The sequence below is a fragment of the Porites lutea genome, chromosome 14 (genome assembly GCF_958299795.1).
Source record: "Porites lutea chromosome 14, jaPorLute2.1, whole genome shotgun sequence".
In the NCBI taxonomy this organism is placed as follows: Eukaryota; Metazoa; Cnidaria; class Anthozoa; order Scleractinia; family Poritidae; genus Porites; species Porites lutea.
In genome coordinates, this window is record NC_133214.1 from 12,738,023 (window position 1) to 12,758,365 (window position 20,343).

At 38.7% G+C, this 20,343-nt stretch overlaps 1 protein-coding gene across 3 annotated transcripts in view; it reads right to left on the reverse strand.

Annotated features, from left to right (window-relative positions):
* LOC140924790 (uncharacterized) overlaps nucleotides 1–9,572 on the reverse strand; it is a 40,152-nt gene extending 30,580 nt beyond the window's left edge. Inside the window, exons 1-2 of one of the 3 annotated variants that reach the window (XM_073374783.1) lie at nucleotides 8,908–9,572; nucleotides 2,734–6,646 (exon numbers count right to left, since the gene is read on the reverse strand). In XM_073374783.1, coding sequence (XP_073230884.1) covers nucleotides 2,734–6,490 — 3,757 coding nt within the window. In that variant the 5' untranslated portion in view covers nucleotides 6,491–6,646; nucleotides 8,908–9,572. Of the gene's footprint in view, nucleotides 1–2,733; nucleotides 6,647–6,763; nucleotides 7,067–8,907 lie in introns of those variants that run through there. The other 2 variants (XM_073374782.1, XM_073374784.1) reach the window with 2 other exon arrangements.
* Between the last annotated feature and the right edge of the window lie 10,771 nt (nucleotides 9,573–20,343).

A 20,343-nucleotide genomic window follows, 5' to 3' on the forward strand; every position in this document is an offset into this window, starting at 1 on the left:
AAGCCAAAATGTGACTCACCGAATACTGAATAGTTACGAAATACCAGGATTTTTATCATGGTGGTAGATGGTTGCATCATCATAATTCACGAGGTTCTCACGTGCGATTCTACTCAGTGAAACAGCCTTTAACTCCAACAACTTATTTCTTCATGTTTTAAAAGCTATTGCTTCTCAAAAGACAAGAGCCTTTTTTAAGGCATTGGTTACTAAACAAAACAGGTCTTCATACGTCCAAGTTACTATTATTATTGTGAAAAGCCAATCTGCATGAGATGTACAGTCACACAGCGGGCACGTGAAAGTGTTGGACTTTGCCCCCTTTCGTGGTTCGTACGTGAGGGAATTCGAGTTATCACACAGTAATCTAGTAAACAGAATTATAAAAATAATTCATGCACACAATTTGCATGTGAAGATGTTGGTCTGTGGCCCTTTCACAATTCGTATGTAAAAAAGAGGCAAATTGTTTTACTACAAAATTTTCTCAAATGATTTTAAGAAATCACCTCGGCTTTATTACAACATCTGCAATTAAATTATGTTTCACGCAACGTCAAGGTTGATAGCCTAACATTTTATTAACCTACAAGAAAATTATCAAACTGCCGAAATATATTTCTACTTATATCATGTTACTCCACTCAATATAACAGTATCTAATTATTGTGCCAACTAGCTTCTTCCAATTTTATTCCCTAACGCTACTGTTTCTACTTAAGTTACGCAATTTTACTAAATAGAACGAAAAAGGTCGGTTGAACTTTGTAAGCGAGAGAATAATATTTTTAAAGCTTATTTACAGCATTAACGATACTCGATACAGCTTTCAAAAAAATAAGTTGCCTTTTAAGCTTCTAAAACCACATTTTATAGGGCGCATACTTTCGAGTTAAAGTCTATATCTAAATATCAATTATTACTTCACTGGAAGACATTTGAAAATATATGATCTTTTATACTCTACCCAGTTGTAGCAGGTGAAACAGAACTCATACTGACGTGCGTTGTACCGATAGCCGAATTAGGTCAGAAACGGCCTCGAAGCAGCATCCACACTTAAATATGAACCCTTAAACAGCTGCTTCACTGTTCACAGCGTTTGAATCATGAAGATATTTTATGTAATGCTTCCAAACACCTGTACCCTTAAGAAAAGACGAAAAAATTGTGAAGGATCAAGATGGCGGTCTCAAAGTGCCCTTGTTCGACCTTTACCAATGCCATGTTTAAATAGATGCCAAGATCTCATTGGTTCCTAAGGATCAACTCATAGTACCTTCAACCTTATTGGCTCTTGCAACAAACATCCCAACATACAAAGCCACAAAGATACAAAGCCACAAAGATACATACGCTCACACCACTGACATATGAGCTATTTTTTCAAAATAGCTCAACAAAATGAACTGTGAAGCACGGGTTTAAAAGAAGACGCTTCTTGTTACTTCAATTTAAAGACTTTTTCCTGCCAGGTTCAACAATAAGTATTCGTAACATCAGTAAGTGATGTTTTTCTCAATTTAAGTTTCGATTTGCTTGTGTTTTCTCCCTTTTTCGCGTATCTGAACAAGTTGGAGCGGTCACCATTTGATTATTCATTTCAGTTGTTTCAGTTGTTTTTGCATTTATTTACCTTAAAATCTCAACTTTTCTGTTTGCAGATACTTATTCACTGCAGTCACAAGCAAACTGTATGGCACTGATGAGCATGACATCAGCCAAGAGTCAAGACAATGAGCAAATTAAGCAAACTTTAACTTGAGCTTTCGATTCTCTGAAACTGCTACATGAAAGTACTGTATTTGTGTTGCATAGTTTTTCATTTTTTGGTTTCAAAACCTGTTTCTTACCAATGTTCAAGGCATTCTATGTCATGTTTATAATATTTTTTCTATTCTGGTGATTATTACCGGCTTATTTTTAAACCTACATTTGCTTAAGCAAATTGATACCTGCATACATAAAAGACTATGTCAACTCTATGCAAATTCTATTTGAACTATAGTTAAAAGCCGTGTATGTGATCTGTTTTACCTACTCCAATGTTATTAAAATCCTATTTCAAAGCTATGCAAAGACTATTTTGTTCTGCATTTTCCCTACTTTAATGTAATGCAAAGTATATGTCAGCTTTAAGAAAGACTATGCTCATCATAATTATGTTTTCTCTATTCCCAGGCTATTTAAATTCTAAGCAAACCCTATTCAAAAGCTATTTAATAAACTGTTCCCTGTTCCATGTTACTATGTAAACTCTATTTCAGTCCTATGTGAAGGCTATTTATTTTCTACGATTTTTCTATAACGTTGACTATGAGGTCTAAAATCTCTTTCCAAAAGATAAGTAAATTGTAGGTATATAGGTTTTGTGGAAACTATGTCATTTCTTCCTTTAATTCCTTCTTTTAAAAACTGCATAGCTTTTACATGTAAGTAAGTTCCATTTGACTAGCGAAAACATAGCATTTTCGATACAAAAAATACATGTAGTCCTGGCATAGAAACAACACAGGATCTGGTCAAAGCAATGTATGACTCATTAACAGCTTTGTGACATAGCATTTGCATAGATTCTACATAGTGTCTGATTCTACAAGGGTACCTGCACAGGAATCACTCATCAATAGCTTTCACTTGAATGATCACTCTTAAGACATTAACCAACAACCTTGTTATAATTTTATTCCATTAATTAAATTTAATTTCACTAAATTAGTTAGAATAACTTACGTTTCTTCAGGGATTTCCTTTCCTTAGGTTTCTCCTCAATGCCTGAAACAGGATGCAATTCAATGTCTTTTGCGTTATCCACATTCTTCACTTCCTGTGTGATCTCAGTCTTCACCTGATCTGTTGACTCTCTTCTCTCTTTCTGGGAAGGATGTGTCTCACTAGTTATTTTTGCCTTGTTGTCAACATTCACATGCTCTTTTAAACCTTTGTTCTCTTTCACAGGATGGCTTAAGACAATTTCTGGTGACTTGCTTACAATTTCTTCAGGAGCAGATGCCTTTCTTTCTCTATCACTTGAAGTGTCTAATATCTTGTTGTTCACTGAAGAGTCTGGCGTCGACTTAATTCGTTGCCTCCCTGGTACTTTTGACTTGTCAGATGAGGATATTTTTCGCGTAAACATGGCTTTGATTGCCGCAGAGACTGCGCCATGCTGTGATGATTCCACCTCCTCCTCAGGAGATTTTGGTTCCTTGTCTTTTTCTCGATCAGCTCCAAATATTGAGATCTTTCTTTTTTTCTTACCACCAGCTTTCCTCTTTAAAGTGTCACTTTCTCCAGTCACAACCTGTTCCTCTTTGCGTTCCTCCTTTGGCTTTGGAACATTCTCTATTTTCTTGTCTCCTTTAGAAGAACGTCTAACTTCAGGGGAAGAAGGAGGGATTGTTTTACTATCCTTTGAAATGGATTTCCAAGGGGTGTCGAGTCTCGCCAATGAATCGTCACTGCTGCCAGAGAACCGCTTTGTCTTGATGTCACCAGAAGAAACTTTTCTGGCCAAGGAGAAAGTAATGTCATCAAATTTTTTCATCTCTGTGGGAGACAAGACCTCCCCAGATATGCTGTTTGGCCTTTCATCAAGTTTCAGTATAAGCCGGGTTGGAGAGATCTTACCATCATCCTTAGATATAAGGAACCTTTCTCTAAGCTCTGACACTGAAGGAATTTTGACTTCATTAGTTGTTGTTGACTTTAACCCTTTCTCGCGAATGAGATCAGCAATTATATCTGCATGAACTGAAGAGGCTATTGTTTGATATCGTGGTCTTCCACCTTTACTCTTGGCTTCTTTTTGCACAACATCATCAAATGTTGACCTTTTCCCAATAGCACTAAGTTTTGGAGTTAGTTCTACCCTTTTAACACTATCCCCTTGTGGCTTCTTTCCAGCATCAATGTGATCTTGCTTTGATTCAACTGTGTATTTCACTGAGTCATTAGTATTTGTAGGATCACTCTGCACATGACCATTTTGCTGGGAGTCCTGTGGTTTGCCTGTGTCCTTCGATGAAGATCCCATACTAGCAAAAAAACGCTCCCTCTCCTCACGCCTCTTCCTTCTTCGTTCTCTTAACTTTGATACAGTGTCCCTAGTTGAACTATCATTGGACTCTGCTGTCTTCTTTTCGACTGTTTTTACATCGGAAACTTGAGCACCTGTTAAATTCTCTAATGGTGTGACTGTACTATTACTATCTTTTCCAGAGTTAACCTTGTATTGGGCACGTTTTCTAGCACGCTGCTCAGATGGTGAGGGCATGTTAACCTGGCCAACATACTGAACTTTAGCTTCTTTACCATTTACCTTACTACTGTCATCACCCTTAGAAGAATGCATTTCCTTCTGGGAAAATTCTAAATTTTGGTCTCTAGATAAACCTGTTACATCGGATTTAACAGCCAAAGCAGTTTCTTTCTCTAGTGAAGATGTCTGCTTAACTGTTCTATCCCTATTTCTCCTTAACCGTGATGTCTTGTCTTCTACTTTCTTTTCCACAGTGGATGATACAGAATTATTATGAACTGGTATAGGAGAATTTGATGCTGATCTGCCCTCCTCTGGTGATGCTGACTTCCTTGAATCTGATAATTTTTCCTTCTTAGTATGATCCCAGAATTTCAACTTATTCAACATTGAATTCTTTGATGTGTCACTCTGCACATCAAATGACTGAGCTTTCTTAAAATTGCTCCTGCGCCTATTAAGAAGAGCTGGATCTATCGATGGTTGGGGGTTAGGTGATTTGCTACCAGTTCTCTCGGCACTAGAACTTCTTGCACGACCTAATACACCTGGTAATGACACACGTCTTTTCATACGTGATCGTGACTTTGAGGAATCTGATTCCAAGTCACTTGATTCACCACCACTTGAGTCTTTGCCTTTGAAAAACTTTCCAGGCACAGAAAATTTCTTAGGCACCTCTGGAGTTGTCTTAGAGTCACTGGAATAAGAGAAAAATTTACTTGGGCCAGAAATCTTTCTTTTTGGAGGTGTAACAGGTGGAGATCCAGAATGCGCTGATGATGAAGAACCCCTTCTACCTGTTACTTCTTTATCAGATTCTTTAGAACTTTTACGAGGGAAAAAACTTTTGCGCTGTATTCTCTCTTCGTCCCCTTCTGAATCAGATGACTTTTTGCGAGAGAAAACTCCTGACAATTTCCTCCTGGGTTTTTTGTTTTCATCTTTAACTGTTGCAGATTCAATACTAGAGCTTCTTTTATGTTCTTTTTTCAATATGTTCTTTCCATCTGCCGCTAAACCTTTTCCCTCAGAGGTTCTCTCATTATTTTCTGTCACCTTTTCTGTAAGCACTCCTTTTCCCAGATTTTTCTTTTGTTCAGTTGCTTTTTCGTCATCACCACTCACAGCCTTCTGCTTCTTCAGAGGACGAGATCCTCTGTTTGAATCACTTCTGGTGAGTGACCCTTCATAAACACTAGCTATCTGTCTACTCAAAAGCGAAATATCTCTCGCTGCAGAAGATTCCAGTTCATTATCATCATCACAAACAATAGCTTGGCTACCACTGCCCCCATTCTGAGAGCTTCTCAGTGAAGCACTTTCACTTATAGAACTTGGTGATTCTGTTCGTTGAATGCTACCCGCATACAAAACAACAGGTGACTTAGGGGATTTTGGTTCTTCTTTCGATTCACTCCCTTGGTATTTTACGCTTGAGGGTGACACAGGCCTAGTTGAGGTTACTTCGCCTGGACTAAGTTCAAGATGTGAAGATGTTGTCTGCGATTCACCATCACTATGGGCCGTAGTTTGGGGAGAAACAGACCTCGACAAACCAGTTGATTCAACTGGACTTGTTTTTCTACGAGAAGTTAAATGAGTTTCAGTTTCACCAGAATCCTGACGCAAAGAATGAGTTCTTTTTGTTGCTAAAGAAAAGGGAGAATCCCGCAAAGAACTACTTGAGTATTGTCTTGTGGGGGACTCATCTGGTCCCCAAACCGGCTGTGTCTCCCTTAACGTAATACTTGATCGCTGCCTGATGGGCAGCTCACCAGGTTCCCAGCTTGAGTCACGAGATAAACTCCCCGAACCTCTGCGTGTTCTATTTGATAACTGCCTAGCTGTGTATGACAGGGTTGAATCTCGAAAACTTGAAGAATGCGATGAAGGGTATGAATTTTTTCTTGGAATGCTCTTAACACCAACAGGCCTGCTAGAAAGTGTACTAATTGTTGATCTGCGAGAAGGTGTTTTTTTCAGGTCACTGGTAAGTGAAGACTGGGTTGATGTGCCATATGTCTGTAAACTTCCATATCTTGAGGACTGTGTAGCAGGTGTACTGCTTGTTGCTGTAGAAGATGAAGAAATTGACCTGTATCTTGTTGAATGCGATGAATCTCTACTGTTAGTTGCATTCTGAGAGGAATAACTCTTTGGTAAAGAATTATACCTCCTAGGAAGGGATGATGGCTGAGTCTGTGAATCCCTGTATCGGTGTGACATCTTATGCTCTACAACTTTGTTTTTATACAGGTTGATCCATTCATTGTCAAAATTTCCTGTTGAATCATCATTGCTTATCTTGTCCAAAGACTCTCCTATTGAAACCCAAACACTTGATGTAAACTGTCTTTTAAGGGATGGTCTGTTTAAATAATCCTATAAATAAAAGAGAAAAAAACAATGCCAAATTAGAGCTCAGAGTTACATTAATTAACATGTAGAACTTCATAGTCACCTTACAACAAAGTATTCTAGCACTAATAACAACTCAACCTGGCTTAAAGATATCTTTAGAGTGGACTTCTTCATGGCAATATCAAGCACAACCATTTGAATTCTTCATAAGATTGATTGAAAACAGTTAACAGTGGCTATTTCAATTCCAAAAGCGACTAACTTATACATCCTTCTAACTGAACACTACAAACATGTGAGCCAGTATCCACAAAAACAATGCATACTGTCACACAGGTACATGAACATGATCTTATGAATAATGATAAAAACACAATGGAATATCAATCACTACAAAAAACCTTTGTACATTCGCACAATCGGATCATGTTAATCTTCTCCTTTCAAATAATTTAAAAACTACATCTAATATTATTATATTCTATAAGACTGTGTGAAAGGGAAATCAACTCAAACAAAAAAGCATGAGTCAATTGATTCACTCTTCTCCGGGAAACAATATCACTTCTGTCATCAGCTGTTTGGCAAGGAATATGCAAATGACCGATTAAATTCACTTGACACCCGTGTGACATGATCTTCGATAGGCACACAATCAAAGTGCTGATCAGAAACCTCTGAACTAGGCCATGCCCATTTAAAAATACAAAATAGCAAGTGATCAAAATGCTATGACAATGACAGCTGTACATGAAAATAATCTGTACATAAGTGCTGTGCAAGATCAGACTAAACTGTTGAAGTGTAAAGTTATAAACATTGTCTAAACTGTCTTCAATCGTTTCATTCTGATACACACCAGTGTAAGCTTCTCAAATTAACCACCCAAAGTAATTTTTTGTTAGCTTCATTCTAGTCAAGATCGATACATAAGTGCATAATATTTTATTCTTCACCGGCTTTTGTTATAATTAACCGCTGGAACATAACGAAAACGACGTAATTTACATTTGGTTTTTCAGTTCATTAAACATTTACAATTTTTGCTGTATGGTTTCCAAGATTTGACTTGCCAAATCGCCCAGGCATTAAAGAGTTTCATTGATTGGAACCGTTTAATTTAACGTCTGTTTCATTGAGTAAAACTTCAAAAAGGATGAAGCGGCAATTTTGAGTACCTTCAGTAATATAAATCCGGAGCACTATAACATCTGAGTTAAGGTTATGTCAAAATTTCAAAAATATGAATACAGGTCAACTCATAAAATCAAATAGATAAACAAATGCTTGCCACAATCTGACGACAACTGCAAAATTAAAAAAAAGCGATTGCAGGAAAAATGAAATCGAACTAAAAAGGCTTTGAATACTTGAAAGCAACAATTAGGCATTTTCTGCATAAAATAGCAATAGGTTGACTTGCAAAATGGTAAGTTGTAGACCCCCGACGGAACATCAAATAAGATCAACACACCTTTGAAAACAACAAAATCCATGAGAACAAAGGAAAGTTGTCGTTTTCAAAAGGATTGCCGACTGTTAGCAAACTGTGTGCAAAGCACAAGATCTTTGTAGCAGAACAGAGAGCCCTTACAAAGGTAAACCATAAAACTCGACATGCCGTTTGGCTAGTAAATGAAACTGCAAATAAAAAAATTGCTTCAGTACCGGTCCATTTGTTATCGAGATGTTTTTAGTCTCGAGAAAAGAAATTCCTTTCTTGTAGTCAGTAAAATATAACAAAATGAAAATTCGACCTTCCCATAAAATAATAATCATCCATTCTTTAAGCATTTAATCTTTCGAGTAATGGAAAGAATTCCAGTTCAGTGGGTAACTTGCTTATCTCTTATAAAAATATATTTCTTCTTTTACCAACAAATTGAAGCGAATTTGTATTCTCTAACTGTAAAGATGGAAGTGTTTCCGGAAGACGTATTTCACACGGTGTAATAGACCTCGAATACAAGCTTTTGAAGACATAACAATGTCAACTAAACAAAAACCTAGATCAATTATTGTGGTGTACTTCTGATAACCAAGTGAAAATTCTAGAATAATTTTTCGACAAACTTGCATGGACTGAAATAAAGGTCCAGCGCGCGAACAGATGAGCAGGCCCAAACCTTCGAAAAATCATCACCGAACATGCACATTTTCAAATTGGAAAAAGAGCGCCTTACAGCAAATTCAGAGACTACAAAGAAAATAAATGACTACCTTGATGTCCAGCATTTTAACGTACACAGCAGAGCATTTCAACAGAGACGAACTCAGCTTACCTTATGTTTTCCAAACAGACTTCAGCTGAAGAAAGCTGGTTTGTGAAGTCTTTTTCCACGCTATAGTTTGTAAACACCCTTTTCATGCAAGAAAACTTACTCAGGAGTTTGAGGAAACACCTAATGATCCAATGCAATTGTTAGGTAGTGCAACAGAGTTGAGATGCTAGCTGTTTTCATAAACAGACAAAGCCCGCTAGCCTCAAAGGCAGCTTTGCTCCATTAACTCCAGAGATTGTTTGTTCATTGTTTGGTACTCGACCAACACAACAGACTCGATATCACGATACAAATTATCCAAAAAGCGCTCTCAGGCGTAAAACAAGGTCCTCTGCATATGACAAGCACAAAGATGCAAATCCAGCCGGTTTAAAACCAATTAATCGAAGTACATTAGTAATTCCCTCGAAGGTGCGTTGACCGACTCGCGCCGTCCATTAAACACAGCAATGGTTTACGCACGTTTCTTGAGAAACAGCGCATAAAAGACAGGATTCAGAGCTAAGTTTTACCAGGGTATATCTTGGGTGCGATTAGTTAAGCACCGGGCACGATATTCAGATCTGCCATCCTATAAAACAGCTAAAAAAATCTTTTAAAATAAATCTGCTTTATGCAAACTCTCGAGACAACATTCACCGTATCAGTCGATTCCGTTCTAACGCGATCTCTGATTGGATGATTGCGTGACAGAAGATAGGCACGTATTTCCTTTATACAAAACACGTTGTTATTGGTTGATAACCTTGTAAAACCAAAGAATCACTGTTCATTCAATGTTTGACCTTCCACTTGTACACACCGGTTGATGACACGATACGTGTGCCAACAAAAAAATGCTAATCGCAAAATAACTAGAAGCCAGGCATTTTGTCTAGCTTTTCTTGTGAATGTAATAATTCTTCCAAACTCAAATGGACGACTTCCAGTCTTTTCGACAACCGTAGTCAGCTTCCGGAAAGTCAAACAATTCATCGATTATCTTCCAAGTACAAAATATTAAAAGGCATGTATGCAACACCCATCCTGGTTCAGGAAGGAATTAAATACTGACGTTACGTTTGACGTAAATCAAGTGCGCTTAGAAGCCTCAAGTGTCTTCTTCACTGATAACCTAATCCGCTATCTCTCTGAATCGAAGAGTTTTCTGTGTTCAGTCATAAAGCAGACAGAATTTCCTTCTTCTAAGTATTTGGTTGTAACCCCCCCGCCCCCCACCCCACCCCCGTGATATTTTCTTTGAGTCAACAACAACAACAACAACAACAAGTTTATTCAGTATTACCATTTTGTACAGGTGTTACCGATTAAAATAACAATAATAAACAGCTAAGTTTAAGGAAATGCAGATATGATGGAACGGTAGAATTAACTATGTTTCTTTTGTCTTTCAAATGCTTGAAAGATGAAATTTGCAGCTAGCCTGCTGACTGATGTGAATCCGAGTATTGTTAAAAAGAAAACAGACTTTATCATGGATATTGTAATTTGTAAATAATGTATTTCGGTCGTTGATTTTAATAAAAAGAGTCTTTCTCAAATCATTGTATTGATCACAGTGAAATAATATGTGCAGTTCATTTTCAACCGAATTTTGGTTGCAATGATCACAGATTCTAAGGTCTTCAGGAGTTTTGGGGATTGTAAATCTTCCAGTTTCTATTTTTAAATTATGATTTCCTATCCTAAATTTGGAAGCTACACGCCTATGTTCAGGATTCCGGATATGATTGATGAATTCAGAGTGATTTGTTTCATTTTTAAAGATGGAGTTAGACTACGAGTAGTCCCCCATTTTCCCTCAGGGATAGTAGAGCGAGCGAAACGCGAGCGCGCTTGAAAATCATCCCACGCGAGAAAAGGCGACACGCGGCTGGGAGAGAGCGCGCTCGCGTTTCGCTTGCTCTACTATCTGTGAGAAAAAATGGGGGACTACTCGTAGTCTAAGATGGAGTAGAATTTTAGTTTTTTATTTGTTCTTATCAAATTTAGCTGATGGTTTTTCAAATGTTTTGACAAATTCATCTCAGCTTCGGATAGGAAAGTAGAAGGGTTTTTAAAGTAACTGACTGTTTACGAATATTAAGTTGTGTACTCAAAAGATTTATTTTATTTATTAGACCTGATTTATTTTCTTCGGCAATTTTATCCGATATGTTTAAGCGAAGTTTAGCGAGTCAATCGTAGAGTTCTTCCTTCGCTCTCACCCTCTACCCCACCCACATGTTTTGTCTGCTCTTTGCGCTATCCCCATCGAATCCCCACCGTTTGCATAAAAATCCATAAAACGGCCATAAATCGGCCTGTGGACCACACAGGAGAGACGTAATACACATTTTAACTAAGGTAAACTGTTTTTTACTGAAATCCTTTCATTTTCGTAGGTTACAGAAACGATAGGGGTGATTTTCACGCGCGCTCGTGTTCCGCTCGCTCTACTATCCCTGAGGAAAAATGGGGGGACTACTCGTAGTCTAGGAGAGAGGGTAAGCTGCCCCCAAACAGCCCCCGAGAAGATATTAATTTGCGGACGTTTATAAGACATACCAACCCAAATCGGTATTACCTCATATACTAGAGACTTGAAGTAAAGGTCAGATTTAAAGTAGTTTTTCGAAGGCTATTAAAATACTGCAGATACTGGAATTCGAAGCGCTCGATATCGGTAAGTAATAAAATGAAAACAGTACGGGCATAAAAGCATGTCTGCATAAGTTCTTCTAGAATGCTGCAGTTTCTGCATGAAACATCATCCCCATCCCAACCCCTCCGAGTGCAATACACCGCTGTATCTGTAAAGCAGCGCAATGCCAAGGCCGGGATTTCGGCTGTTTAAACGTCTGGTAACTTCGCGAGTTTTCCCTATTCGTTCCGGTTCCTGACATTTCAAAAATTTTGCGATGCGCGAGAACAATCCATTTTATGGAAACACCATGAAAAATCGCTCGTGAAAAACTATACCAAGAGAGAATGAGTTATACGTGTTCATGAACATTTCTTAATAAGAATATTGAGGCTGAAATTTGTGAAATTTTAAGAACATTTTAAGAATAAACCCGAGGCTGAGAGTTTGAAAAGGACTCAATTTTGTGTGTTAAATATCCGTTAATACAGTGCAATTATCAGTGATTATATGTTTTGACTTACCGTATCAAATTATTCCTTTCCCTAAACAGTAACCTGAGATCAGGCCCAATTTTAGCGGTTCTCATACATTCTCTCCATTACTGCTACCGCTAAAAGTTTTCGTTTCGCCTTGCCCGACGGAGTGCATGTTATTTTTACCACAGGCAGCCCAAGCGCACTATTTGTGGGTTCGGGCTTCAGAGGTCATTTGGTCGGAATGTACTAGAATTATTAGTGTATTATCTGATGCCAAATAAATGCAAAAAGTCTTAAAGATATGAAGTCTTCTTGTTTGTCTATCTGTACTAGCAGCCTTTAAGATAACGAAAATCGATATTTCTTGCATTATTACATGTGACTCGGACCCTTATTGTTCGAATTTTATCACATCTATTCGAATCTACAACGCTAAGAAGAAAAAAATCATGATCACGCGAAATATTGATTCAAAAAGCTCCCTTACCTTTAGTTCATAGCCACTCTGTGTCCTACGGTCGGTTTAAACGCCGTTTAGTCGACTTTCTTTCCATCGAGTACTGAACACATGTGTTCAGTACTCGATGGAAAGAAAGTCGACTAAACGGCGTTTAAACCGACCGTAGGACACAGAGTGGCTATGAACTAAAGATAAGGGAGCTTTTTGAATCAATATTTCGCGTGATCATGATTTTTTTCTTCTTAGCGTTGTAGATTCGAATAGATGTGATAAAATTCGAACAATAAGGGTCCGAGTCACATGTAATAATGCAAGAAATATCGATTTTCGTTATCTTAAAGGCTACTAGTACAGATAGACAAGCAAGAAGACTTCATATCTTTAAGACTTTTTGCATTTACTTGGCATCAGATAATACACTAATAATTCTAGTATATTCCGACCAAATGACCTCTGAAGCCCGAACCCACAAATAGTGCGCTTGGGCTGCCTGTGTTTTTACCTTATTTACATTGAGCCTGATCTCAGACACAGAACACTGGCAATTGAAACTCCAAAGCAAATCTAAAGCGGAAGTGCCATAATCATAAGCTATAATTTATAATTAAGAATAATTTAGGAATATTTCAGCCTAAAATCGACTGATAAATGAGAACATCCAGCGAGAGACGTAAAAACAACATTCTTATAAAAAAAGGAGTGTATTTAAATGCTGACTGGCTGCCTGGCTCGGCTTCTTGGCAGCCAGTTCTCTAATTTTACTTTTAATATTTTCATTCACCTCCCCAAATATCACAATATTCGGCCGGTTAGTGATGAGGTTTGCAATAGGTTTTTTAGACGGCCGGGATTTGCCTTATTTGAAGGCCTGGAATCGGGATTTTGAAGCAAAATGGGGACGATGGGGACGAGATTCGGGATGTACAGGATGGGCGATTACGAAAACAGAAATAAATTTCGGAATTACGGGACTGAGCGAAAACTTAGTTCGGAACCCGCGATGCAACCCTCTGTGGTTTTCGTCAGCCAAAATATTGCAGCAACGAACTTACACTTTATCAATCTCTCTCGTTCCTAGACGAGATTGACACTTTATACTTCGTTTTATCAGTACCTGTCAGTACGGTTGTTTCTAGCCGCGGAAACAATTTTTTAAGTGACAAACAGTTCTTGTCTCAAGGACCGGGCACAGGAAAAAGCTATACTACGTCACAAAACGGGAAGGGCGTTTGAGCCTGAGCACACACGTACATTTCAATTCCGATGAATTGCTTAGCAAGAACCGAAGTAAAAATAACTTGCAGGTCTCATTTACTCAGGTCTGAAGTGTCACACTGCTCCTTCTATCCCATGGCGAAGGGATTTTTGAATCCAAAAATAGAAACCGGTTTGGAATTGAATTTTGAGTCGAAATAATCCACACTCTTAATGGATTTAAATCCGGATACTTGATTCATACATTTCTTTGGAAAAAAATCCGAAAACACGGACAGGTTTACCTGACAAGCAGCTTTGATGAGACAAGACCGGCAAGAATCCAATCTTGATTGATTTTCACAGGGGGTGGGCAGTGGTTGACTACCGTAAACTGCCTCTTTTAAGTATTGAAAAACATCTTCGTTAGCCTGCGAGCAAGCTCTCCATTTGGGGGATATCGTGAAAAGTACACCTGCGAGAGGCACGCGAGAGGAGACGCGACTGCGCGTTCTCGCGCGGCTCGCTTCGCTCGCCCAAATAGGAGAGCTTGCTCGCAGGCTACATCCGTCGTAAGAGGTAATAATTCAAGAGGGCTTATAAACGTAGGGCCTTACATCCGAGAGGGCTTATAATTATAACCGGAAAATAGAAAATTAAATCGCTTCGAAACAAGTTATAGCAGTGCTGATCAAAGTACTTTTTGCATTTACTACTTCTTAATTTTATTTAAAAAGTAGAGTGAAACCAGTATCATGAAACGCACACCCCCTGGCTGTAGTGTCCGCTTAATACTAGCCTGCGTAGCAAGCGTTTCCTGGCGAGGTTCGTCTAGAAAGCTGGGACAAGAGCAAAAAAAAAAAATGAATGACAGGGGAGGGGAAAACTTTTTTTTGCTTCCGCTCTGACGATCGCGCAATAACTCGATTGGAAACGCTTGCCAGGCAGGCTAGCTTAATACAGGCTTCGATAGATTACGTCATATGAGGTGTCAAATGCCATTCTAGACTGTTCACAGTCCCCTATTTTTCCGTGTGATGTCGAGATCGAACGCGCCATTAACAGTAAGAAGCGCTCGATCTCGACGATCACACGGAAAAATAGGGGACTGTGAACAGTCTAATGCCATTCAAATGAACAGTGGAAACGTTTAGAAAACTCCCAGAGACTATGACGATACTTGACGTTTGCATTAATTTCTTTAATTTATTAAAGTGGACCAATTGATCATAGTACCGTAAACATAGATTGCAACTCAAATTTGACGAAATCAGATCAGTGAAACAAGCTTTATACAAACAAAACGAAATAGAAAACAATGCCGTACTGTGAAACTAATCAAATAACTTCGTCAAGTCACGTTTTTTTTTTACTGTAAATATCGAAAAATTTGTGGGTGGCAATCTTTCGCATTTCCGGTGTCTGGCATGTTGGGTGGTTGAATTTTTAAATTACAAGTGTCCGTTTAATACAGGTTGGTAGCTTGTGAACAGGCCTTTGGTCGAACGGGGTACCTTTCCTCGCTATTTTTTCCCCGAACAGAGAGCCTGGTTGGCAACAATAGAAATGACCATTTCAGGTACTTTTTAGGGGTCCGCGTCCGCTTAATAGAGGTGTCCGCTTAATAAAGATTTCATTTAAAGTAACATGAAGGGAAATAAATTTGGGGTCTTCGGCTACTGTCCACTTAATAGGGGGTGTTTAAATACGGTGTCCGCTTAATACAGGTTGTAGTACAAAGCTAGAGGGGGGCTCTACAGGGACGTATAATTGGATGTATTTTTTGTTTACAGTTGATGAGCCTACTGGGAAAGGAAGGGGAGGGGGGCTTATCACCGGCAGTTTAAAGCACAGGCGGCCCAAACTCACTTTGCGAGGGAAGGGTGTAATGTAATTTACATAACGTGACGCGCCGGTGTCGCGTTACAGGCGACCGTTGAAAATATAAGAGACTTTGTATGGGAAATATATTACTGAGATCTGCGAACGCCAAATAACGCAAAACCTTACATTTTCTTAAATGAAATGAATAAAAAAGTCTTACCTACAATCTATTCCGCTGCGGTTTGGTGTCTGTTTGTCGTTTTACTGTTTTTTTGGCTTTATTGCGTAACCACTGTTACTCCTTTCATAGAACGTACGCTTTATTGCGTAACCACTGTTACTCCTTTCATAGAACGTATGAAAGGAGTAACAGTGGTTACGCAATAAAGCCAAAAAAAAACAGTAAAACGACAAACAGACACCAAAACGCAGTGGAATACATTGCAGGTAAGTCTTTTTTATTCAATTCATTTAAGAAAAAGTAAGGTTTTGCGTTATTTAGCGTGCGCAGATCTCGGTAATATATTTCTCACACAAAGTCTCTTACATTTTCAACGGTCGCCTGTAACGCGACACCGGCGCGTCACATATGTTATGTAAATTACGTTACACCCATCCCTCGCAACGTGAGTTTGGGCCGCCTGTGTTTAAAGTAGTCTGCATGGTTGCCTATCCCCAGCCACTCCCGCTAAAAAACAAGGTGAACTAAGTTAATATCAGAAAATTTAATAGTGGTAAAAAGTGTTTAAAATTTTAAAAGTAGCTTAGTGAAACGATAAACCTAAGTTTGACTTAGAACAAAATAATTGTAGACCAGTCTTGCCTGACAGGAGACGGCTTGGCTGCAGTAAAACATCTGGTTTCCCTCTCAATTTCTGGAGGTGGCACAAGAGTTTGTTTGCGCGTGACTTACGTCTTTTAACACAGTTGGCCTGGTTAGTTCCGGTTAACCCGATGTTATTCTTATTATATCTTGTATTGGTATTGATATGAGACGTTGTTTTCTTTTCTTGATTGCATTATAAGTTCAAGGTCATAGAAACCGTCGAATGCCACTAGCGACAAGTGCGTCCACTCCGACAGTATATACTCACACCATTTCGCAAGACAATGAGGGCATGTACGTTTCCCGTTAATTTACTTAGGATTAACCTTGTTACTCTTGTTTAAGTTCAATTTCAAACAACCGAAGTAAATACATCTTACAATTAAGGAAAACTTTTCTTCAACTCAAACCAGGAGTCCATAACCCACAACTGTTGCTCAGACTTGCTTGTGGCCAGCTCTTCTTCACGATCACAGCCGGATTTCAAAATAAAGTACAATGTAGGGGGAGAACCGGGGAGAGCAATACAGGGAGTTAGATTTTTGATACAGGTCTTCATAATAACTGTGAGATCCAACACTCCAAACGGTTTGTCGCTGTGTACTTGCTGCTATTTGATATTTTAAAACCCTGTTTAAGACCGTAAATAGAAGTATTTTCCCTCAGCTAGCAAGATCCAGCTTGTTCCCACTTTTTGCCAATGAGTGGGGTTCCTGTGTATGTGCACCACTTTCTCCATATTGGAAAACGAGAAGACTCGAGGGACCCGAGGGACGAGGTTGAATTTTCACTTGCCATCAGGGAGACTGGGGCAAGACTGGGGCAGTATGACAGTCTATGGTTGAAGAACTGGTTATGGATAGACCAGCGGAAGGAGGGGTATGGTTCTGGGACAGTTTCGAAATAGAAGAACAATGGTGGATTTCGTGAATCAAGGCATAGCGTGACAAGTGTCTCTCAAGTACTGTCTCAGCAAATGGGACGAGCAGAGTGTGACGAGCATCATGTAGGCTTCAAGTCTTTTCGCGGAAAGAGGGCGTCCCTCATTTCCTGATCCACAGCTGCTCAATGGTAATCGAGCCTTGGCTACGACTAGCCTTGCAAAAGAGGACAAATTCTAGGCTTGGTTGCAGTAAACGACTTTCATCAACAACTACACTTTTTTAAAAGAAATGGCTGGCTGGTTAGCTATATTTCCGGTTTACCCACTATTATTCCCTTATTCTATTTTGCCAAAGTGTGTTCATTTTTTGATTCTATAAATGTTCAAGGTCACAGAGACCATCGAATCGCACTTCCGGCGGAAGGGAAACCCGACAGTCTCCGCGACACTAAGGCATTTAACCCAAGATAATGAAGACATGCACGTTTCACCTAAACTTATTGAATTATTTGTAGATATTTCATTCCTCTCGTTACACTTTTTATATATCTGACGAAGCGAACAAGAAATAATCTTTTCTCTCTCTGGCTTCTTTAGCTTAATTCCTTGGGCAGCTCCTCTTCACGATCACAGATTACTTTTGAGAGTGAAGATGAGTAAGACATGACAGACTACCTGAGTTTGAGAAGGAGGCCGAGGAACAATTTAACAAGTTTTTTATTTTAGGAAGATTTCCTAGATTTTTCAGACACAATTAGCACAAACAGCATCCAGCGTAAGACTGTCTTTTTCTGGGTCTGTAAAATTTCTCTCGTAACCGGCGACGAAAAAATGAAACCTAACAACACTAGAGAGGTCTGTTTTTGAGGTATGTACACTTTTATACTTTTATGTCTGGTATTGTGCATTTAATTTTAGCACTTACGATAAATTGGTCTAAATTCACATACAAATCTATAGAATTCACACAATTTGGCTTGAGTCTGTACATGTTGGAGCGGTTGGGAGCCTGGGTACCTTAAATGTGCCGCTGGACAGGGTATGGTTTTCGTCCTCTCTTTCCTAATGAGGGTATAATATATAGATTTAGCCAGGGCTAAAAGCGAAGCTCCCATTAATAAATTTATATTTTAAATCAAACAATAAACTTGTAATCCACAAATCAGTTAACTTAAGGGCACATTCATGTGACTTTTGAGGGAAAGGATAAGTCATCTTAGAGTGAAACATCTTACATCGAGTTGATAGCCTAAATATATGTACACCCAAAAAATAGCAAACATCTTCTATCACATTCAAGAGCCATAATGGCTCTTGATCACAGTAGATTAGGCATCGAAAACAAATTCTTGGAAAACAAATCAGGCCGCATTTTTTTGCGTTCCACAGGTTTACTTTACAAATTCTTGCCAACAAATCTGAGGGTGTGTAAACCAACTTTTTATACTTTTTATACATCACATCTGAGGTGAAACAGTACTTTTTATCATACAGACCTCGGACAGAATACGGCATTTCACAATTTTTCAATGTTCAGGACGATCAATCGTGGGCTTTTAGTGAAACCGTTCAAAAAATTTCCAAAATCACCCATACGGCCAGCCGGTTCTCATTTTTAGTGCGAGCTGTCATTGTGGTCGAGTGTTTGAATGAACTTTAATGGAGATACGCTTCAGCATAATAACGAATTTATTATCATTATTTTTTGTTATTTAATGGTTCCAGTTATAACGATGTGTAATCTTATAAAGCGTTTGATACGTGCAACATTTCTAAGTACTCCTGCAAGCGACGTTCATGAACGATGAAAACAAACACCACGGACAAGCGATTAAAATTGCAAGAGAGACTACTAACAATCAGTAAGAGAAATATAATTCGGTAAAACATTTACAGAGACTACAATTTTCATTCACGAAGACAAGTACTAAAGTGTCTCTAAAAATCCTGAGTGTTTTAGCTTAAAGCTTGAGCTTAAGTTTATTTTGTTTTACTTTCAGCCGGCCTCCCGGTGTTTGTTTTTTTTCAAAGATGAACTCCTCGAAACAAGAAAATCACGCAAAAGGTTTTCTTTCTAAAGCCAAATTTATAACTAAATATTCTTCGGAACGTTTTTTTTTTCTATTTGCCGTGAGAAAATATATCTGAAGGTCTTTTAAAGTTCTGTAAGCTTATATCAAACCTGATACTAGATCAGATCATTGACTCAAATCTCAACAAACGTACAAAAACTTGCCGCATAAACTGTGCTTGACTTCATGATATCAGATATAACAAAAACAAACATCAAATACAATAATTACTCAGGCTTACCATTTGAGATTCAGTTCCTGAAAGATATCAAGGAAGGCCATAGTTGCTTGAGACTTTTAAACCCTCTTACGCATTGTGCAAGGTGAAAGGCGAAAACGATGCCATCCGAAATCGGATTACCCAATTTTGACAAGCGACGCAGTTCTTAACCAAAAACCCAATAAACAAACCAGCCATGGATAACAGAAGACTCTTGATAGCAGCTGTATTTCATTTTGTACATCCAGTGGAAAAAGATTTAGACAGTTAAAAACATCACAAGTTGACGCAAAACTCTGTCAGCTTTAGCTGTCAAAGTAAACTTTCAAGATGCTGCATAAATTTTCCGCATGAACTCACCTGTCACATTTTGACCAATCAGAAGACAAAAGTTGGACGTAGAGCGTGACCAACGCATGACCATGGTAAAAAAAGGTCTTCCCCGCCTTTATTTTTAAAAAAGTGGCTGAATTTTCGCGTCCGACGTCAGTTTGAAATCAAAATCTTGAAAGTGCGGGGGCATAGTGACATAAACACAACATATTTCATATGAATCATTGGAAAAAATAGACTTGAGCCTGCGATCATTTGAAACTGGTAATTTGTCAGCGGATAACTTCAAAAAAGTACTCGACCTCGATGGGTCGACACTTGAGCCCGCGGTACGGTCAGGTGATACTGGTCAGCGGATATCCTGTTTTGACAGCTGTCAATTGATTACAATATTGATGTGCAATTAGTTTTCTTTTGGGCTCCCAAACTAGCTAGAAGGTGTGAGAGTAAACATTGGTTTCCCTGTGGTGCGGACGGACGGTCGGGCGTACGGTCACGTGATTACCAAATTTTCTCGGATGG